This window comes from Engystomops pustulosus, chromosome 1 (assembly GCF_040894005.1).
Source record: "Engystomops pustulosus chromosome 1, aEngPut4.maternal, whole genome shotgun sequence".
NCBI lineage: Eukaryota > Metazoa > Chordata > Amphibia > Anura > Leptodactylidae > Engystomops > Engystomops pustulosus.
In genome coordinates this window covers 165,633,010-165,657,462 of record NC_092411.1, presented here as the reverse complement: position 1 = coordinate 165,657,462, position 24,453 = coordinate 165,633,010, and the positions used below count along the sequence as shown (strand labels likewise).

Sequence of the window (24,453 nt, the reverse complement as noted above, 5' to 3'; positions counted from 1 at the left end):
TCGATTGTCGCCGATCGTCTTCCGAACGTCATGGGGGGGCGGGGATTGGTTGCCATAACAGCCTCGGGTCTTCATCAGGCTGCATCGTTACTGCAGATTTATTACAATGAGCCAGTGGCTCAATGTAATGAATCATAAGCAAAGATTCCATATACTGCAATACAGTTGTATTGCAGTATATGGTAGGAACGATTTGACTATTAAGGATTAATCCCTTAAGGACGCAACCTGTTTGTACGTAAAGGCTCGGTCCTTTTTTTAGATATTTGACCAGTGTCTCTTCCTGTGGTAATAACATTGCAACGCTTCAAGATATCCTTGTGATTTTGAGAATCTTTTCTCGTGAGACATTGTAGTTTATTTTTGGAGTATCAATTTGGTGATCCGTTCCTTTTTTGGGGGGTAAAAATTCACAAATTTAAGAAAAATTTGAAAAAAATTACAATTTTCAAAGTTTCAAATGTTATACTTTTTAGACAAAAAGTCACACCACAATTTTTTTTTTGGTAGAAACCTTTTGCAATTGGTCTTTTTCCTTATTTCCATTAATTGTTTTATGTTTACATTTTTTTTTACGGATGTGAGAAGGTTTGAACTTTTACTAGCAAATTCTCAGATTTTCTTGAAATTTGAAAACATTTTTGGTGATCAATTCAGTTTGGAAGTGCCCTATAAAGGCTTATGTACTATATACCCCCCACGAGTAGCACCATTTTATGAGCCAAACATCTCAACCTATTATAATCAGCATTTAAGAAGTCTGTCAACCCTTTTATTATTTTTCCGGAAGAAAACAAAAATGGATTTGAAATTCTGAAATTTCAATTTTTGATTACGATTTTTCTCATTTAGCCCTAAAATGGACAGATTCATTAGAAATTTGAGGTAAATATATATCCCAAAATTATTGCCCATGCAGGTCAAAATTGAATGCAAAGTAAATCGTACATAGTAAAAATTGCGGTTTTATTGCAAAAATGTTATTTTAGTGCCTAATATATTGTGCCCAACGCATGGCAATTTAAACATACACCCCAAAAATAATTTTGTCCCGAGAACGGCAAAATGACACATGTGCCAATAATTGACAGGCTGGGCACACTGCAGGGCTGAGAAGGGAAGGAGTGAAATTTTAGCTTTTCCAGCTCCTTTTTTATACGTTTGGATTCGGAGTGCCATGTCATGTTTGCAGGGCCCGTGTGGTTATACCATTTTGGAAGCTAGACCCCTCAAAGAATTTATCTCAGGTTAAGGTGAGCATTTTAACTCCCAACATGCTGGCCAAACTCTAATGTAAAGTAAATGGTGCACATTAAAAAAATGCGTTTTTATTTCAAAAATGTCATTTTAGTGCATCATATACTGTGCCCAACCCATGCCACTTTAGACAAGCACCCCAAAAATCATTCTGCGGGTTGTCCCGAGTACAGCATTATCAGACATGTGCCAATAATTGACAGGCTGGGCACACAGCAGGGCTGAGAAGGGATGGTGTAAGATTTTGCTTTTGGAGCACCCTTTTCACTAGAATGTTATTGGGGGTGCCCCTGAGGTACCAGTGTAATAGAAACCCCCAAGTAGTGACCCCGTTTTTGGAAAGGGAACACCTCAAAGAATTGATCTAGGGTTGCACGAACATTTTAACCCCTGAGATGCTGTCCCTATTGTAATACAAAGTGAATGGGTCAGTGTAGAAATTGCATTGTTTTCTCAAATGTGCCATTGTAGTGACAAATGAAAACAGCCCAACTCATGCCACTGTGGATGAACACCCCAAAAATCATTCTGTGGGTTATTACAGGTATGGAAATACCCCATGTGTGGCAATAGGCTACAAGGTGGAGACACGGCAGAGCTCGGAATAGAATGGTATTTGGAGCACAAACATTTAATTTTTTTTTTTTACATCATAAAACATTTGTAGATGCCCTTAGGGATCAGTACAGTAGAAACCCCTAAAAGTTGACCCTATTTAGAAACTACACCCCTCCATGAATAAATCTAGGGGTGTAGTGAGCATTTTAACCCCACAGGTGGACCCCAAGGATGATGCATAATGGATAGAGCATAGTACAAAATATCCATTATGTCATCTTATGCCCAGCTCCTGCCATGGGAGACAAACACCCCAAAAATCATGATGTACGGCAATACCCTATATGTGGCAATAATCTACAAGCTGGGCACACAGCAGAGCTCAGCAGGGAAGGTGCGGCATGCAGCATGATGTATAATCTGTGTGCATCAGGGTACAATTATACACCCAGATATATCCTAAAACACTCCTTCATGCATAACCCTGGTTTGTCGGGGCATGTGTCACACTGGTATATGGATTCCCTCCTTATGCCCCTTTTGTGGCAAACCCTGCACCTTTTTTGATTCCTTCCCTTGCTGGCTGTTTGGGGAACTTCTCCTGGAAAGTGCTGCCCTGGTACAATCCGTGATGTGGCCTCACTATCAGACGTACTCCCCCCTTGCTGATCTCTACAAATCAACTTCTTCACTACCACCTCTTGAAATTCCAGGAAAGTTTTCCTCTGGCCGGCACATCGATGCAGCACGTAAGCTTTATACAGTGCATGGCCAGCTTCTTGTACTACACCCATGACTTCCCCTTGGCATTGTATGGCTGAAGCACCTGGTCCGACAAATCCACCCCTCCCATGTACTTATTGTAATCCAGAATATAGTCTGGCTTCTGCACTGGTACCTTGTACATGGGCAGGGGTGGTGCTGTGCTCATGTATTGTTGTTAGTACAAGGACATCCCTCTTGTCCTTGTACCTAACACACAATACTGAGTCGATGCTTAGTGCTCAGCTCTTGTGCCTTCTGAGCTTTTCCCCTAGCAGCGACTTCGGGAGACCTCTCTGATTTTTCCTAACAGTGCCGCATGCCACAGTTTGTCTGGAAGCGAGGCACTTGAACAGGGTAATACTCGTATAAAAATTATCCAGGTAGAGGTGGTAGCCCTGGTCCAATAGTGGGTGCACCAAATCCCAAACTATCTTTCCGGCAATTCCCAGGAAGGGGAAGCAGTATCCTAGAGTCCTTCCCTTCATATACCCTGAACCTAAAAGTGAATCCTGATGCACTCTCACACAGCTTATACATCTTCACGCCATACCGTGCCCTCTTATTGGGCAGGTCCCGGACGGAACTGAAGTCTCCCTTTGAATTGTACCAGGGACTCGTCCACTGATGTGTGCCTCTTTGGAGTATCCATAAATTGGGCACTCAGGTAGTCTAATATGGGCCGGACCTTATACAACCTATCATAACTGGGGTCATCTCAGGGTGGGCACTGAGAATTGTCAGCAAAATGCAGAAACCTATGGATGGCTTCAAAGCGTAACATCGGGGCATGGTACAGTATGTCTGTGCTCCAATAGTCCCTGATAGTGGGCTTTTTGACGAGTCCCATAAGAAGTACTATGCCCCAATACTTCTCCATTACTCCAATACTTCTCCATAGTGCAGCAGAGGCTGCACTATCAGGGGTCCACCTGTGGGGCTGCGCATAAAAAGAAGTGGGGTTTTGGTCAATGTATTGCGCAGCATAGAGATTGGTCTGGGAAACCAATAACTACTGGGGGTCACCCATGTGGGGTCAGAAGTCCAGGGCACTCCAGCAGAAGTCCCGGGCACTTCGACACTACTACGTGAGCGCCTTCTCGGGGGTTCCTCGGAGTCGCTTTATGAGGACGAGGTAGACAAATAAAACGGACACTCATCCCCACTAGCTGACTCCGTATCGGAGGCCATATAATTATATACCTCCAAATCCGTATATGTCTTCTGGGACATGATGGGGGGGATAGTATGCAACCTATACTACACCTACTCCACTACACCACACAACGCCTTCTCCTCCACTAAACGCCTTCTCCACCACTGAACGCCTTTTCCACCAATAAACGCCTTCTCCACCACTAAACATCTTCTCCACCACTAAACGCCTTCTCCTCCACTAAATGCCTTCTCCTCCACTAAATGCCTTCTCCTCCACTAAATGTCTTCTCCACCACACACGCCTTCTCCTCCACTAAATGCCTTTTCCTCCACTAAATGCCTTCTGCTCCACTAAATGCCTTCTGCTCCACTAAACGTCTTCTCCTCCACTAAAGGCCTTCTCCTCCACTAAACGCCTTCTCCTCCACTAAACGCCTTCTCCTCCACACACGCCTTCTCCTCCACTAAACGCCTTCTCCACTACACACGCCTTCTCCACCACACATGCCTTCTCCTCCAATAAAAGCCTTCAACTCCACTAATCGCCTTCTCCTTCACTAAACGCCGTCTCCTCCACTAAACGCCTACTCCACACGATTCGCACTTAAAAGTGCGGTATGGGGGGGGGGGGATAGTACAGTGAAGTGGGATTACACTGGGAGGGGATGGTGGATGGGTGTAGTGATTTGTGCACACTCTCTACAGGACAGATCCTAAGACGCTCTCCAACACTACCAAACACCGAATGGCGGCATTGGAGAGCATGGAGGGTCTTGGACCTGCCATCCACAGTCACTGTTCACTGCGATTGGCCAGTTTGTACAGACGACCCAATCGCAGCGATCGACATCACAGGACCAATGAGATCTCCTCCACTAAACGCCTTCTCCTCCACCAAAAGCCTTCTCTACCACACACGCCTTCTCCTCCACTAATCGCCTTCTCCTCCACTAAATGCCTTCTCCACCACACACACCTTTTCCTCCACTAATCGCCTTCACCTCCACTAATCGCCTTCTCCTCCACTAAACGCCTTCTCCACCACACACGCCTTCTCCTCCACTAAATGCCTATTCCACACGATTCGCACTTAAAAGTGCGGTTTGGGGGGGAAAGGGAATACAGACGATGGGGGTGATAGTACAGTGAAGTGGGATTACACTGGGGGGGGATGGAGGATGGGTGTAGTGATTTGTGCACACTCTCAACAGGACAGATCCTAAGACGCTCTCCAACACTACCAAACCCCGAAAGGCAGCGTAGGAGAGCATGGAGGGTCTTGGACCTGCCCTCCACAGTCACTGGTCGCTGCGATTGGCCAGTCTGTACAGACGACCCAATCACAGTGCTCGACATCACAGGACCAATGAGATCGGTCCTGTGATGTCAGAGGGGGACGTCCCCTCACGATCCTGGCATGCTCCTGGCATGCAATCGCAGCGACTGACATCACAGGACCGACATCACAGATCCTGTGATGTCAGAGGGTAGATGTCACCTCTCAATTCCGCCCGGTATCGGCGGTCTGTCATCCCGTCTTGCGACGGGATGACCGAATGTTTGCATGTCGCGCCGCTGGAGAATATATCCGCCACCGAGCACTAACTCACTGCGCTCGATGGCGGATATATCCGCCACCGAGCATGAAGGGGTTAATGTAGCCTAGGGTCTAATAAATATAAAAAAAAAAGAAAAAAAGTTTAAAAAAATGTTAAAAAATCTATGAAATATTAAAAATTCAAATCACTCCCCTTTCACTAGAACTGATATAAAACATAAAATCACAAGCCGAAACGCGTAGGTGGCTCGCCTACATGTACACCGCACAATTCTTTTAATGTAAGAATAAAAGTCACTTTTTATTGGATGTGCCGCGTCTACCTCCCTTTTCTTTTTTGGACCTATTCTGATATAAAACATAATAAACAGTTCAAATCACAAACACATTAGGTATCGCTGCGTTCAAAATTGCCCAATCTATCAAAATATAAAAACGATTATTGCCGGCGTTGACCTCCAAAACGGGAAATGGCGCCCAAATGTCCAAAACACAACTTTTACACCTTTTTACTTGACATAAAAATTGAGTAAAAAGTGATCAAAATGTCGCACACAGTCCTCAAAATGGTAGCAATGAAAACGTTGGCTAATTTCTCCAAAAAATTACCCCTCACACAGTTTCATACACCAAAGTATGAAAAAGGACAGATCCTAAGACGGCAACATGGCAACATTTTTTTTTCCGTACACATTCATTTAATTTTTGTATGTTGTATGTATCATTTAAAAATGTATTAAAACGCAATAAAACCTGTATAAAGTTGGTATCATTGTGATCGTACCAAACCGAAGAATAAAGTAGAGGTGTTATTTGGACCGCAGAGTGAAAGTGGTAAAAACTGAGCCCACAAGAACGTGACGCACATGCCCTTTTTTAAAAATGTTTCCACATATGGAATTTTTTTCCTGCTTAATGGCATGGAATAATAAATAACATTACAGGAAAGTAAAAATTTGTTATGCACAAAATAAGCCCTCACACAGCTCTGTACACGGACAAATGAAAAAGTTATGGATGGAAACCCAGCCCCTTTGGAGCCACCTGTCAGGCGGTTGACTGAGCTGACAGCCAAAACTACACTAACTGGTAGCTGGTGTAGTTTTGCTCAAAATCTGTGCAAACGTTAAAGGTGTCAGGATACCATTGTGCTTGAGCTCATCAAAATATTCCAACCCTGCACTTTGGGTATTATTTCTACTATACTTATTTTTTTATCATGTTCTGTTTATTGATTATGCAACACATTGTTTAGAAATTATGATGATAGTTATCATTTAAATTTACAATTTTAATTTCATAATAAAAAGCTAATAAAAATACCTAAATTGTTGAAATTCATTGTGTTGGCAAAGTATGCTCCTGGCAGCGTAGTTACAAGTGAGATTACAAAGTATCCGATAACTGAGATTCCAATTGCAAGTAACAAAAGCAAAGTGTATGAGAATGCTGCCAACAAGACCTGAGGAAAGAGTAATTATTTATATGAATAGAAAGAACAGAAAGCTTATGTAAAAAAAACATAGACATGTTTGGTTGCTGAATTTCACTACCGATACATAACTTTAATAGCTATATTACCTCCAGTAATATTATATAACCGTTGTCTGATTAAATTAGCTTTAAATAAAAAATGCATTTGTATAAATTATTTGTAACCGTGCCCACACAGTAGTAAATACAGCAACATATAAATGCTGCATAAATAAATTTGAGAACAAAGAGATGTGAATATGGACAAAAATGCTTTATTTAAAAAAAATGCTTTATGTGTGTAGATTATTTTTAAATAAAGAATTTTTGTCTTTATACACATCTCTTTGTTCTTTTATATCTGTGTTATGGTTTCGATGTGTGGACATATTTTTGCATTTGTACAGTATAGTCCCTCTGCTTTTGTATTACAAACATATAAGACTATGAAGGGACCCTGCATAATTCATTATGAGAGCATAGTGTGGTCAGTTGTGGTGTGAGAAGTTTATACGTGGGGAACACAGTGTGGTCAGTTGTGGTGTGAGAAACAACATATATCATACCCAATATATATGAAATATGCCCCTTAAATCACAACTAACCACTTTGTGCCCTTACATATCTACATATTTCCTATATACCCCTCACACCACAACTGACCACACTGCCCTCACATATACTATATATATTATATATGTGGGGGAGTGCAGTCAGTTGTGGTGTGAGGGGTATATAGGATATATGTAGGGGCACAGTGTGGTTAAATGTGATGTAAGGGGCATATAAGATATATGTGGGGGCACAGTGTGGTCAGTTGTGTTATGAGGGGTATATATATATATGATAAATGTGGGAACACAATATCGTCAGTTGTGGTAGGAAGAGTATATATGATATATTTGGGGTTCACAGTGTGGTTAGTTGTGGGGTGAAGCGTATATAAGATATATTTGGGGGCACAGTGCGTACAGTTGTGGTGTGAGGGGTATATATGATATATTTGGGGTGTACAGTGTGGTCAGTTGTGGGGTGAAGGGTATATAAGATATATTTGGGGGCACAGTGTGGTCAGTTGTGGTGTGAGGGGTATATAGGATATATGTAGGGGCACAGTGTGGTTAGTTGTGATGTAAGGAGCATATATGATATATGTGGGGGGCACAGTGTGGTCAGTTGTGGTGTGAGGGGTATATCTTATATATGTAGGGGCTCAGTGTGGTTAAATGTGATGTAAGGGGTCTAAGCTCACTTCATGAGTATGTTGGCTTTGTGGCATTACTTACTGTGTATGATAACACGCTCCACACTGTTTGGTATATGTAAGGGCATATATGATATATGTGGGGGCACAGTGTGGTAGTTGTGTTGTGAGGAGTATATATATGATAAATGTGGGAACACAGTATGGTCAGTTGTGGTGTGACAGGTATATATAATATATGTGGGGGCACAGTGTGTACAGTTGTGGTGTGCGGGGTATATATGATATATTTGGGGTGCACAGTGTGGTCAGTTGTGGGGTGAAGCGTATATAATATATATTTGGGGGCACAGTGTGTTCAGTTGTGGTGTGACAGGTGTATATGATATATGTGGGGCCACAGTGTGTACAGTTGTGGTGTGAGGGGTATATATTATATATTTGGGGTGCACAGTGTAGTCAGTTGTGGGGTGAGGGGTATATAAGATTTATTTGGGGGCACAGTGTGGTCAGTTGTGGTGTGAGGGGTATATAGGATATATGTAGGGGCACAGTGTGATTAGGTGTGATGTAAGGAGCATATATGATATATGTGGGGGCACAGTGTGGTCAGTTGTGGTATGAGGGGTATATATGATATATGTGGTGAATACAGTGTGGTCAGTTGTGGGGTAAGATGTATATAAGATATATGTGGGGGCACAGTGTGTACAGTTGTGGTAAGAGGGGTATATATAATATATGTGAGAGCTCAGTGTGGTCAGTTGTAGTGTGAGGGGTATATAGGATATATGTAGGGGCACAGTGTGGTCAGTTGTGGTGTAAGGAGTATATATGATATATTGGGGGAGGCACAGTGTGGTCAGTTGTGGTGTGAGGGATTTATATGATATATTAGAGGGGCACAGTGTGGTGAGTTGTGGGGAGAGGGGTATATATGACATACATGGGGGCACAGTGTGGTCAGTTGTAGTGTGAGGGGTATAAAGGATATATGTAGGGATACAGTGTGGTCAGTTGTGGTGTGAGGGGTATATATGATATATGTGTATATAGGATGATGCCAACCATGTCTGTTTTATAAACCAACAGAGATCAATTGTGGCTGCAAGAAGTCGCCTGGAAGATCAGACAGAAGGGAAGAGACAACATCAGTGACGTCACCTGTAAGTCATTTGATTACTTTTCAGAACTGACACCTAGTACTATATGGTGGTAAATACTGGTCTGTGTAGGCTATCATTTAGCATTGCAGTATTATTCAGTCATTATGTAGTGGTAATAATTATGATGTAGTATTATTGTTTTGGCCTTGTACAGAGGTGCTCAGTGGTGTTTGTATAACAACAATATGTCAGTAAAGCTTATCAATAAATGAAGTATATAGTTGTTAAATTATTGGTAATACTGGTCTGTGTATAGAGTCTTGTGTTTATTATCAGGATGGTGTGGGTCGCAGTTTGGAGGGGTCATTTGGAAATTGTAGCGTTATTGTTGGTCTTATGGTTGTTTTATTTGGTAACAGTATTGTGGTATCATTATTTGGTAATAATATGTCAGTAGTATTTTTTTGGTTCATCATGGACCAAAATTTGAATTGGTTTAGTAAAGGTAGGAATTTATGAACCAGTCTCAACTAAAGATACCACTGTTTCTAATATCTCAAGAGAATAGTATTACTATGTGGTGTCTTTTTACATATTTTGTTGTGGGGGGGGGCACATTGGCTGCCGAGCTGGGGGGCCCCATAATAAATCAGGCGCTCAATGCCTTTGGGATCCTTAATCTGGCCCTGCTGATACCCACTATATCATATTTGCGTTCCAACATTAAGAGTTCCAGTTCCTCCATTTTTAAACAATACTTGTAACTGGGGGTCATATCTGGAGGACAGCCAGACTTTGTCTTCTGGAGAGAAGATGGGAGGAGGCCTGCGTTTCTTATCAAAATGAGTTTTCTTGTGGGAGGACGCCTGAAGAAGAGACTGTTCCCCGATGGATTTAAGGTCTTCCACCAATTCTTCCACGGCAGGAACATCAGCAAACACGGAGAGAGGAAGAGGTGGACGTGGTTGTTGTCCATAGATAACAAAGAAAGGAGTGGCACCCCCAAACTCAGAGACCAGAGAGTTGTAGGAGAATTCTGCCCATGGCAGCAGAGTGGACCAGTAATCCTGTAGGGCGGAGACAAAATGGTGGCATCCATGATCTGATTAACCCTCTCGAGGATTGAGGCGCTGAGCGGTCTGGAGATAAAGGAGATTCTTGAATAACAAGCTCCTTCCAGAAGATGACGCCATTCTTCCAAGGCTAGCTTTATGGCCAGAAGCTCCCGATCACCTATGGAATAATTCCTCTCTGCGGCAGAGAAGGTTTTAGAGAAGAAGCCACAAGTGAGTTTTTGACCTTTGGGCCCTTTCTGGGTGAGAACGGCTCCAGCACCAACTGATGAGGCATCAACCTCTAGCAGGAAAGGTCTCTAAGTATCAGGCCGGGTGAGAACAGAAGCAGAGGCAGAGACTTTTGCTTGGAGCAAGCTTCTTTAGCCATCAGAAGCCAGAGTTTTGGATTAGCGTTTTTTTTAGTCAGTGCCACGATGGAAGACATGAGAGAGGTGAAATGCAGTATAAACTACCGGTAGTAGTTAGCGATAACTTGCCAGGGTCCATCTGAAGTCCTTTAATGTACCCGATAAAAGGAAGACTCTTTTGGTGAAACTGGCACTTCTTGAGTTTAGCATAAAGACGATTGGCCCTTAGCCATCTGAGAACTTGCCTTGCCATCTGAGAAGTAAGTCTCTGAAAATGTTGGATTGGACAAGTCTCAAGAAAATGCTCTGGGGTAGCACAATAGAGGCAGAGATTTTCCTGTTTTCGCCTGGAATGCTCTTGATTAGTCAGATGAGCTCTATCAACCTGCATCGGTTCCCCTGCAGCTATCACAGAATGTGACTGAGAAGGTTTTTGGAAGACAGGAGCCAGACGGGGCAGAAGTCGGGTCCTGACTTGCAGATGTTCCAGATGCTGCTCCTCAGAGAGCTCAGCAAACCTGAGGTCAATCTGGTTGGCCAGAGAGATAAAACCACTTACATCAGATGGCAAATCACGTGCATCTTTAATCTGTCCTGACCTCATTTTTTAAAGGTTGGGACCATGGTGGCTTCATTCCAGACTAACTCAGAAGCCAGGTTACGGAACAGCAGGGCAGTGTCAGCAGAAGACACCCAGGCCATTCTCACCTTGTTCCTTGCTGAATTCCAGAGAGGAGTAGCCCAGGCCAGGGCTTACCTGGAAAGAAGTCTGATCACGAAAGCCACCTTAGCTCGTTCTGTGGTGAACTGGGAAGGCATTAGTTCAATATGTAAGGAGCACTGGGTAATGAAGTGCTTTGCCTCACCGTCATACTTGGCCTCACCCTCATTCTTGGAAGGCATGGAAAGAAGCAGTCTGGGTTCAGTAGTAGACAATGCAGTAGTAGTAACAGTAGGTATCATAGGTACTGGACACTGGTTCTGGGTAGCCAACAATTGCTGCAGGTCGGCGGTGAGTTGTCCAAGTTGCTGACCGTGCGCAGCAATCTGTTGAGACTGCTGGACCACAATGGTAGTAATATCAGCCAGTTCAGGTTGCAGAACCTTGGTGGGATCCATGGCCGGATCTTACCGTCATGCTTCTGGTGCAGTGTACCTGCTGTACCACCGTGGACAATGACGTAAGCAGACACCTAGGAGTGGAGTCTAAGTGTTTTCACCAGAGCCTGCCGCAAAGCAGGTTGGACTCACTCGACAGGCGCAACTTTTTCAGATCTGTGTATGCTGATTCATACACCTGATTTGATGGACAATATCGATGAACTGGTAAACAAGGGTGTGTCGAGGAGTTTTTATTTTATTTTAATATATTTTCTTAAAGGGAACCTGTTACCAGGGGCCTCTCTGCCTTTTCTAAGCATTTGCATTACAATATAAATGTGTATTATAACTTACCTTGAACCCTGACAAAACCCTGTGACTTGTGACCTTTGTCCTCCTGTACAGCTCCTCCCTCCTGCTCCTTCACAGAGCTCACAGCCTTGTGAGATGACATCAGTGGGATGTTTACTTTCAGTGATTGGTGGAGCTACAGACTTTGTCTGCCTCTCCACCTAAGTGCAGTAATTACATCATACAGCTGAGTAGCTTAGCTGTGCCCTCCCTCTGGTCTGCAACTACAGCTAGCTTGCCATTGATAAAAAATATCCTAATTTCCTTTAAGGTCTGTAAGACCCCTTCCACACTTGCGTTTTTCACACTCGTGTTCTTTGTGTGCTTTTGACATGCAGAACTTGCATTGCACTCTGACCCATTGTAATCAACAGGCTTTTTCAGACGTTTAAATCTCAGCATGCTCTACTTTTGCAAGTCACGCGCGTGAAAAACGCACCAAACAAATCTATGGAGATGCATAAAAAACACAATGCACCCAGATATGCATTGCGTTTTTTACACATCAATTGCCATAGAAAAGATAGTCCTGAGTCCTTTTCACACTTGTTTAGAATTGCACTGAAAATGCATTGAAAAACTGCGCATGAAAAACTGAGACACTGAACAAACTTTGAATGAAAACTGATTGAACACTAATGGAAAATGTCAGTTTTTCACTGACCCAACCCTGATCGCACACTGATCAGACTCTGACTTCATCTGTAATGCAAGTGTGAAAGAGGCCTTAGGCAGAATTTTACCATTCTGACCAACAAGGCCTGCTGATATAGGATTACAAGTACTCCCCCTATTACCTAATATTAGCTGCAAGTGAGGCACTCTACCTTAATTACAGTCATTTTTCTGATATGCATAAAAGCTTTTCTCACTCATGTCTGCTGGTTTTTACTCTTCTCTCTCCTAGGCTGTATCACAGGCTGAGTCACCCCCTGTATCACAGAGTCGAAGCGATGCCTCATCACTAGAGATAGGTGAATCGATTCTAACGAATCGCAATTTGTTTAGAATTTCAGAAAAACTTCGATTTGTCACAAATCCGAAGTTTACGGTGATTCGTGGCAACGAATTTAATTTTTTTTTCCTTTATTAGAAAATTCCCATGAGCACAATGGGGGTCATTTACTAAGGGCCCGAATCACGTTTTTCCGCCGGGTTACCCGAATATTACCAATTGCGACGATTTTCCCTGAATTGCCCCGGGTTTTTGGCGCACGCGATCGGATTGTGGCACATCGGCGCCGGCATGCATGCGACGGAAATCGGGGGCGTGGCTGTCGGAAAACCAGACAGATTCTGAAAAACCGCCGTATTTTTTTAAAAAAGTGTCGCAGTGGACTTCAGCGCAGCAGCGACACCTGGTGGACATCGGGCGCACTACCTTAGTGAATCCCGGCTGGACCTGAATCAGCGTCGGAGAACCCGCCACTGGATCGCGTCAGGAGCGGGTAAGGAAATGTGCCCCAATGTGTTGCAAGGGGCAGAAAGCTCTGGGAAGAAGAAAAGTGTTCCTCACTGTTTGGCGGTAGTGTTCCTCACTGTATGGCTGCTTTCTTCAATATATGGTGGTAGAGTTCCTTACTGTATGGGGGTAAGGATACCACAAGTTAAAACCACCTGTACAAAAAAATCTAAATTATTTTTCCATCTTCTGGTGCTAATTACTTTTTTATACTTTGGTGTACGGTGGGTGGTGTCATTTTTTGCGACACTTTTGATGAAATTTTCATTGCTATCGATTTAAAGAGTGCACAACTTTTGGATCACTTTTTATGTAATTTTTTTATATTTTTCAAAATGGCAAAAAAGTGCCATTTTCGACTTTGGGCACTATTTTCCGTTATGGGGTTAAAAAAAAAGTTATTATATTTTGATAGATCGGGCATTTTCTAGGGAAAGGGTGGTAATTAGAATTGTTAGGTTCTATAATTAAATATATATTTTTTTCATGCCAGGTCCGTGAGCCCTCTCCATGCACACGCACTCGGCAAGTGATGTATTATTATGTCACATGCCGTGATTGGTTATGATTCGATTCAAATCAAATTTTCTCTGAAAAATTTGGCGAACGGGGTCAAATATAATTTAGATAAATTCGCCCATATCTACTCGTAACTTGATATGGGGTGCGATTGTATGGGTTAATTTAACTCAAACTTGCACTCACCTTTCACTCAGGACACAAATTGAGCATAAATCACACCTCCTATAGCACTCCAATTATGAGTATTTGCTGCCACCACTTATTGAATTTACACTGGGACCAATAAGTATCCCAATCTACATCCACTATTGCTTCTCAAGCAGTCACCTTGTCACACCACTAGACCAGGGCCGCATCTGCCATGAGGCAGGATGAAAATCTTGCATCAGGCGGCAGATATCAAAAGCAGCATGGATGATTTAGGAGGCAACTCTTGACCTGATCTATCACCCAGCAGAAATTCCTTGTGTCTGGATCCTTTTAGCCATCAGCCAATTAACTCCTCAAGCCACCATGACGTTACCCCAATGTTATGGGTAGCAGTGCATGAAGACACCATGACATTGTGGAACGTCATGACTTCTGTTACTCTGACAAAATGCAGGGTAACAGTATCAAAGATCCTGTAGTTTCTGAGAGCCAAGGCTCTGAGCAACATGTCAGGGGAGGAATAGAAGTCCCCCCCACCAAAAAAAAAACTTTCCCTGGCTGAACTCACCTTATCAGTATCCGAAAGGAGATCAGATGCCTACAGTGACCCTCCACACCATAAATCATTGGCACACCACACACAATTAACCCCTTCACTGCCCAGCTGCATACCTCTACAATTTGTGCTCTCCTCTACATTTTGATTTAACTTTAAAGAAAACCCAAAGGGTTAATTAAGCTCTTTAAAGATGTTTTTTGAATAATTTAAGGGGTGAAGTTTCTTAAATGGTCTAAAGTATGTGTTTTATGAAATTGCCCTAAAATGAATTTGGAAATGTTCTTGAAAATAGCTACTAAACATAAAAGCCTTCTACCATCCTACAGATACAAAAGAAATGTAAAAAAAAATGTTGCCATCACAAAGCAGACATATGGTGAATGTTATTTCTTAAGTATTTTTTGTCTTATGACTTTTGTCTTTGTTCAAACATTATAAGAGTTCAAAAGTTTAAAAAAGAGCTAATTTTTACAAATTTTTGCTTTTTTCAGTTTTTTCATAAATAAATTCAAAATATATCACTCAAATGTTTCAAATAACATGAAGTTCAATGTGTCACAAAAAACTATCTCAAAATAGTGTTCCAAAGTTATTACAATTTGAATTGACACATGACAGATTGGAAAAATCTGGCTGGGTCCATAAGGTGAAAATAGGCTTAGTCCTTAAGGGGTTAACTGGAAGAATAATGTCATGTGACCTTCTCCTGTCTCTAGTGAAAGAGAAGAGCTTTTAGTGGTATCTAGCCCTGTGTCAAAGCAGGAGCCAAGCAGGGGCTCCTTTATACTCTAAAGACCAGGCCACTGGGGAAAAGTGAGGACAAATAGCTGCCTCTTATTCTGCCCCTGTTCATACTCTGTTCAGAGCCTTCCCTCCCATGTTAATCCAGGATATTACTGCAGGTCAGAGAAGAAGGGGGAGCAGGGTGATGGTGGCTGTGCTGCACCTGCTGTAAAGACCTCTAGGATGTTGTAAAAGCTGCCTAGACACTTCAAGAGATACTAATTGTTCAACAATTCTACACACTTTTTAAGTTTTTCCATGACACCCCCCTTTTATGATTTTGGAAATTTAGAATGAACAATGCCATTTTTTATTTTCCCAAGCTATGTACCTTAATAGACAGTGGTAGTTCAGTACCATAAAAACCTTTCCCAAAAGATGTGATTACCTGTGCACATCAACCATCTGGTCTTTGGTCCTCCATTCCTGGGATACATCATTTCTGAGGACTACAGATGGAACCTGCCAAGTCTGCTGTACTTCAGTGGCCTCGCCGAGTGGGACTACATGCCAGACAGAGATTTGTAGGCTTTCGCCAATTATTATCTGCAATTTATTCCACATTTCTCCTCTATTGTATCTCCCATTGTGGCGCTGAATAAGAAGAACACCAATCCAAGACTCTGGCCTCAGGCAGCTGCAGAAGCCTTCACTAAGCTGAAGTCTGCCTTAGCCTCTGCACCAGTTCTCACACGGCATAATACGGAGGAGCCATTCCACTTGGAGGTCTAAGCCTCATCTGTTGGTACTGGGACCGTCCTCACCCAGAAAGGGCCCAAAGGTCCAACCCTCACCTGCGGCTTCTTCTCAAAGACCTCCTCAGCCAAAGAGAGGAATTATTCCATTGGTGCCTGTGAAATAATAATGTCCATAAAGCTTGCTTTGGAGGAACAGTGGTATCTTCTGGAAGGATCTCTTCATCTGTTCTATATCTACACTGACCACAAGAATCTCCTGTATCTCCAGACTGCTCAGCGTCTCAATCCTCGTCAGGCTCGCTGGTCCCTCTTTTTCTCGCAATTCAACTTCCTGATTCACTTCTGTCTAGCAGAGAAGAACATCAAGGCTGATGCCCTCTCTCGTGCCTCTGATGTTGTTGGGTAAGAATTGGCTCCTCATCATATCAGGTTGCTGTGGCTCCTGTGGACCTATGGCAGCTCCCTCCTGGCAAGATCTATTTCCGTCCTCCCCTTTGGAAGAGGATACTAACTTGAGGACATTGCTCTTGTGTGGCTTACTACTGGTGGCCAGATCTGGTCAAGGATGTTTGAGATTTTGTGCGTTCCTGTGCTTCCTGTGCCCATAAGTCATCACGGCTCAAGCCTGCAGGTCTGCTGCTCCCGTTGCCGATACCCAGTTGCCGTGGACTCACATAACCATGCCTGAGAGAAAGCTGTATTCCAAGCCCTCTGTGATTATCCTGATTTCCCTTTGTGACCTTGATTCTGTTCCTGATTCCGATCCCGTGCTGCCTGTCCTGACCTACCGCTATGTCCCCGACTCTGATCCTGTGCTGCCTGTCTCGACCTTCTGCCTTTCCCCAGGCACAAGTTTACCTTACGTCTCTGTACTAAGCTTTGGCTGTCACTGCGGACAAAGTCATGCCTGTGGAACGACCTGGAGGTACCATGCCACAACAAGTCCAACCTGCTTCGCAGCAGGCTCTGGGGAGAACCGGGTACCACTCCGGTCCCAGGTGTCGACTTACATCATCGTCCGCGGTGGTACAGAGGATCCACTGCCACTGATCCTGACAGTACTTTTTAATCGGAGCAGCTTTTATAGCAGTGTAGTCCTCATCAAGCTCAAGAGGAAGGTCAGCAAATACTTCCAGGGCTTTGTCTCTTAACCCTGGGCTTAAATCTTGTTCTTGTTCTCGGGCAGATGGTATTGCAGGACTTCTCAGATGAGTGCAGAAAATTGTCCAAATCCCCGTCGTTGTCCAATACTCGGAAATATTCTTGACAAGGTCTTTTGGGGTTTACAATATGGGATTGGGGTTGCACAGAACTGATAAGAAATTATCTCACCACTGCCACCAATTTGTCATGGAGAGGACGCTCTGCTTCGTCACTTGACTTGGGGTGCGATTGTATGGGTTAATTTAACCCACTCAAACTTGAGCTCACCTTTCACTCAGGACATAAATTGAGCATAAATCACACCTCATATGCACTCCAATTATAAGAATTTGGTGCCACCACTTATTGAATTTACACTGGGACCAATAAGTATCCCACTCTACGTCCACTCTTGCCTCTCAAGCAGTCACCTCGTCACACCACTAGACATGCACACTCGGCACTCTAGCAATCCACACATTACAATGCTATGAGGAGGCTTCTGTGATTTCATGTAATCAGGTACATACATGGAGTACATTTTGCAAATGTAAAGGGTACAGGACCTTTGATGACATCACCCTGGTCACATGGCATGAACTGCTGAATAATAAGGAGGAATAAGGCATGGGAAAGAGTAGATGGGACGGGCAAGCCGAGCAAGACACATCCCCTCTGATTTATAATCTAAAATATAAAGCTGAGAGTGTATATGTATGTATGTCCGCTAAAGGAATCTCCACCGTCACATTTACAATCACCAAATTTTGCGCAGCCGCTCCCTGTTAGTCAGGGAACATCATAGACTAGGTTTTGAGCTGAAATTTTAACCCTGCATTTTCCAAACTAAACTTATTAACTACCATATACAGGAGCCATTAGAAGCTGAGCCATTATTGGTTGCTGTTCTGCCACAGGTGATTAATATGAGCTTTGAACTTTGATTGGTTACATTAGGCAATGAGTGTGAGACAGGTTGTGTGGGAGGTAAGATAGATAGTGATACAGAGGTAGGGGGGGATTTATCAGAAACAGAGACAGTCGGAGACAGAAAGACACAGTCAGAGAAACTCAGAGACAGACAAAGACAATCAGAGACAAAGGCGGTCAGACAGTCAGAGACAAAGATGGTCACAGACAGACAGTCTGAGAAAGTAAGAGACATGCAGAGACAGAGACAGTCAGAGAAAGTCAGAGACAGAGACATTTGGAGACAGATAGACACACTCAGAGACACTCAGAGACAATGCCGGGAGCTACAACTAGTAAAAGATAAAATTGATTTACGGGGATGTGAAGGAAACAATTTTTAGCTTAAAAATGGGTGTCGGATAGGTAATGGGGCTCTATCGGAACCTGTCACTATCTGTACATGTGCAAATGTGGTGACAGGTTCCCTTTAAATAAAATCTTGAATTTCCGAATTTGAGTTGGAATGGCTTACCTAGGGTACACCATTAACACATTAACATTTTATTATAGTATTTAACTAATTGCTGTTTATTATGTGGTCATTTAAATTTTTACCTTTAAAATGGCACAATCATTAATAATTAATTCTAAACCAAACTGACATGATTCAACCATATAATAGAATTTAACTCTTATACATTTTCATTACTAACACCCTCCTTTGGGCTGGGTTTGCACAGACAGATTTGCATAGATTAGATTCTAAATGAAAGTTCAGGGCAATAATGGCAGGTTCAATGTAGATAATTGTAAGTGTATGCTTCTGAGGATTAATAATTGATATACAACATATGTAATTGGGGACCATAATCTGGGAGAGTCCTTTGTGGTAAAAGACCTCGGTCTATAAGTAGATAAAAGTTTAAATAAAGCACGCAATCAGCTACCTCTAAAGCAAGATCTTGTCATGTATCAAAAGAGGTATACAGTCTGGGGAAAGGGATGTAATATTACCATTGTACAAGGCAATAGTTTGGCCTCATCTGGAATATGCAGTTCTGTTCTGGCCAGCAATCCAGAAGGATGCCCTGGAGTTGGGGAGGGTACAATGAAGTACCACAAAAATAAGGGCTTTAGCGAATATGAGGAAACATTAAAAGAATTAAGCCCCTTTGACACTTGCATTGCAGACCACGTCAGAGTGCAACAGACGTTTTGCCTGTTATTTTCTTTAGTTTTTTATGTGATTTGTCATTGTTTTCAAGTGATTTATCTTTCTTATGGCAATTGATCAATTTGTCAAAAACACGTGCAGAACACATGCTTTAAATGTCAAACTACAGGGAGACATGATTAATTTATAAACGGCCCATAAAAATGTGGTGGAAAGCTGTTTTTTGGAGGAGAAAAAGCTTATGTATTGTAAGAACTGTGAATCTGTGGAATAGCATGCATCAGAATCTTATCACAGTAGAGAGCTTCAAAAAGGGTCTAGATGCCTTTTTACATCAAAATAAAATTAATGGTTATGTTATAATACATAATTATGTTACATGTCTTCCTTATCCCATCCCTCTCCTTTCTTTGTTGAACTCAATGCTTTTATTCAACCATAATAACTATTCAACATATTTTTTTTCTATTTTAACACAATTTCCTTACCTCGGATAAAATAGCCAGAATATAGATGTTAGACATGGCATATATAAAAACCTGATAGTCAAATATGCCTCCAACTGTATCAAAGAAGCCAAAATATGGTACAAAAAACATAACCAATGAAGTGTAAATGCCATACAGAATGTTTATAAAAATCTTGATGCAAAGATGTGAGTCACTTTGTCCTCTGATGTACAGATGTGGATAACGAAGACTAGTTTCACTGTCCAGATCCTGTATAACAAAAGACACAAGGCTGATGGAGATACAAGTAGTATGAACAATATAAAGAAATACAGAAGAATACATGTATTGTCTCTGCAGTATACCAAGTAAATATATTACAGTATCCATCTTAAAATGATAGTAGTAGGGTTATGTTGTATGACACAGGTGACAAAAAACCCAAAACAAAAGGTGGACATTCCAACAGCGAAGCAACTCAAGCATTTAATAGTGTCAAAATCTGTTTATTTGAAAACAAAGGTACGCGAATGCATTTCTCACCTCTACTGCAGATACTACATCAGGTCTAAAAATAGCAAAAAAATTCTGCATGTCCATTAAAAAACATTCAATATTTAAAGGACTTCTACCACGAGGATGAAAGTCCATATATAAATACACATAATAATCCACATGCAACATCCACATGCAACATACATCCTTGGGGGAGTAAACATTGCTGACAATGACCTGCGTGTACTAGTAGATCATAAATTAAATAACAGCATGCAATGTCAAAGTCACGGATGCACCCGCAATCTGCGACAAGGATCCCGTGCCTCTTCGTGTGGCGCGGTGCCCCCTGACCTGGACTTACCTTTCCACAAGCCTAATGAAGTAACAGGAGAAGGACCGGCGCTTCAGGATCCAAAAAACCTCTAGGAACCAGTATTTTTAAGTTACAAAAATGTAGGGTTTTATTTTATAAAAAGTATAAAGTATAAAATGTGCTAAAAGAACAGGGAAAACAATGATAAACCGGCACACACGATAGCCTTCACATGGGTACGATGCCAATATTTTCCTCCTTTATTAGTTAAAACGCCATATACATGAGGATACAGGTAGGTTGACGCGTTTCGACGGATAACCGTCTTAATCTTACCTTTTGTACCTTTTTCTACTCAGTAGTGGAGGTTTCATTTTTTTTTTTGTGTGCTAAAAGAACGGTACAACGCATTTCGGCTCAGTACATGAGCCTTCGTCAGGGGTAATAGGTGCACCGGGATTAGCCCGGGAAAATGCATCGGGTTATGTAAACAAAGTTTCTAAACCATATTAGGAATAATAATATAATGACAGAATTAAAAAGGATGATTTACCATAAAGAATCAATACAATGATCAAAAGATATGATATTAAAAAACATACAGCAAAATGTTCATATTTACTAATTCACGGAGGACCGGAAGGACCGGACATGTGATCGTATCAGAATGATGAAGCCGCAACAGGGAACAGGGAAGCCTCTGTAGTCCGTAGTCCCATGAAGGGATCCCATGTAGGGATCTCATCCAATCCCTACCCTTCCTTGGTTGAACTTGATGGACAAGTGTCTTTTTTCAACCGTATAAACTATGAAACTATGAAGATTGACCCTACCAGGCTTCCGTAGATTCCTCATGTCATGACAGGGCAATCCCCGTTGCCATGTTACCAGACGCTACCTCCGCTCTCCGCTCCCTGTTGCAGGTTCATCATTCAGATACGCTGTATGTTTTTTAATATCATATCTTTTGATCATTGTATTGATTCTTTATGGTAAATCATCCTTTTTAATTCTGTCAATATATTATTATTCCTAATATGGTTTAGAAACTTTGGTTACGTAACCCGATGCATTTTCCCGGGCTAATCCCGGTGCACCTATCAAATTCTTGGTATTTGTGTATATAAATGCTCTTGGAATTCTGTTTCTTTATACCTGACGAAGGCTCATGTACTGAGCCGAAATGCGTTGTACCGTTCTTTTAGCACATTTTATGCTTTATACTTTTTATAAAATAAAACCCTACATTTTTGGAACTTAAAAATACTGGTTCCTAGAGATTTTTTGGATCCTGTAGCGCCGATCCTTCTCCTGTTACTTCATTGGGTACCCACATTGCTTTACTGCCACCCCGCCTTCTGGATCGGGTAAAGCGGACATCAGGAAACAACCGGCAGCTACATGCTTTATACTCCCTGGATAAGGTGAGCAGCGATACTGCCACATTTCCCTACTTCTTTACGCCAGTTTGAGATACCTCACGAGGTTAGCGCCTCTTGTTTCTCTTTCTTTTTACCCTTCTTATATCCGCTGGACCTACCACCTCCAGAGCTTATGAGAGGGCATTGTTCTACCAGACCCCTACACTTTCCACAAGCCTGCTTCCTGTCCGACTAGGACACAGGCGCGCGCCACTTATTCTGCACTTAAAGGGCCAGCTTCATCCTCATTGACGCTTTCTAATCCGGCTCATCCCTTATAATCCGGCACCTCCCTTCCTGCCTCTCTGGATCTGCAGCATTTCCTAGGAACTTCCAAGGTTTCCAGACCATGCTTCCCATAGTGGTTCCTGTTGAAGAGAAATCACTTCCAGCATTTCCAGACGCTACTGTGTCTCCAGTGTTCCCAGACGCTCCTCTACGTCTCCAGCGTTCCCAGATGCTCCCATATCTCCTGTTTGCCTTCAGCATTCCCACAGGTCCCTGTGTGTCTCCAGCATTCCCATACACTTCCAAGTCACCAGCATTCCTCTGTGGGACTGTCTGTTCCTGTCTGCCTGTGCCAGCTCCATGAGTTCCAGCTCATCCTTCCAAACCGTTCTCCTGCTGTCACCCCAGGCTCAGACTGTGTCCTGCATTTCCTCCTGTCCCTGAGTCCTGCTACCCTGGCTGCTACCGGGTGCCCAGTAGCACCCGTGTAACGACCTGGTGGCACCCCACCGCAGCAAGACCATCCCGCTTTGCAGCAAGCTCTGGTGAATACCAGGTGCCACTTAGATTCCGATCCCAAGTTTCAGCAAGTACCATCTACATCTCCCGCGGTGGTCAAGAGGGTCTACAGACTCTTGCTCTTGGTACTCCCTACAGTACCCCGACAGTAGTCCATATGAACTATCGACAAACTTCCATTGTGACAGTCAATCAGCTTTCTTACTATGAGAACTGTCAATCTGTGGAATAGCCTGGCTCAGGGCCTGGTCACAGTAGGGACAGCAGAGAGCTTCAAAAAAGGTTTAGATGCCTTTTTACACCTAAATAACATTGCTGGTTATGTTATATATAATTGTTTCTCCTAAATCTGGTTGAACTTGATGGACATGTGTCTTTTTTCAATCCTATAAAACTATGAAACTTAAACATATGACATGAATATAACATGATGTAAATAATAAATTATCCAAAGAATTTATACATATAAAGTCATAGATCCATACATATAAATATAAAAATATTAAAATAAATACATGGATATATAAATGAATGATTCAAGTAGGTTATTTGAAATATGATATGCAGATGCTGAATAAATCTTTAAATCCGTATGTGTTAAATGCCTAACTTATGTTGATCATATTTAATTTAAATTAATTAATGTTGCTCATAAGTAAATGTTACTCATAAAAAATGTTGCTCATAAGTAAATAAAAATTGCTCATGAATATTTATACAAACAAATTAATGAATAAAGAAGGGGGAAGAATAAAGGGTAAAGGGAACCTGTCAACTGAAGTCAGTCAGAAGGCCTACATGACACCCTGTTTGATAGCTCTGCTCCCCTCTGTTCACATGATATTTCCTGATAATGGGTATATAACTCACCACGCAGGCGCGAGACTTCCTGTATGGCGAGCTGACATCACACTCAAAACTAGCAGAAAGTGAGGGGGAAAATAAGGGAATATTAAGCTGCGGGGGCCGAGCAGAAAGTTATGAAAATGGAGAGGTGAGCGTTGAAATTTGAAATGCGGCATCACCCCAGGACTTGGCAAGGACTTTTGCCAGAGAGCCAGGTAATCTTTATCAGGGATATTATGGGAACGGAGGGGAGCAGAGCTATCAATCAGGGTGTCATGTAGTGTACTCTGCAAGGCCTTTCCAGACCTGTCCCCAGTGCAATTCTGACTTCTGGTGACAGGTTCCCTTTAACAAATAAACAATTCATTAGTTTTTTTTTTTTTAAAGAATTTTATTAATTATACACATTATAACCATAATATTAATCCATACAAAAATTATTTTCTGTCTTTTCTTTCCCCAAAATAACCACATTACATAGCCTTCATTAGTAATTGCCGTTTCATAGGCTTACCGTATTAAAAAAATCAAACAGTGTTTATACAGTTTTAACAATGCATATCAAACCACACATAAATCAAACAGTTTCTTGGGAATTACCTTATAGACCTATATCAGGTATGTTGGCATATTTTACCATAAATGACATAGCAATTCCTTAACCCCTCCCCCCCTTCCCAGCCCCAAAAGAGAAAAAAAAAAAAAAAAAGAGAAAGAAAGAGAAATTTGTCTATCTCCTCTCCCCCCTCCCCCCCCCCTCCCCGATCCCCCTTGGCGTGAATCTCATCTTCTCTTCTCATCTTAATACTGCGCTTTCCTCCCTGC

General features: G+C 42.2%; 1 protein-coding gene across 1 annotated transcript in view; it reads right to left on the bottom strand.

The window, feature by feature from the left end:
* Window positions 1-24,453, bottom strand: part of LOC140066215 (phospholipid-transporting ATPase IK-like) — a 1,118,040-nt gene that overhangs the window by 154,177 nt on the left and 939,410 nt on the right. Inside the window, exons 26-27 of the mRNA XM_072113746.1 lie at window positions 19,843-20,073; window positions 6,617-6,755 (exon numbers count right to left, since the gene is read on the bottom strand). Of these exons, the coding sequence (XP_071969847.1) occupies window positions 6,617-6,755; window positions 19,843-20,073 (370 nt within the window). The remainder of the gene's footprint in view (window positions 1-6,616; window positions 6,756-19,842; window positions 20,074-24,453) is intronic.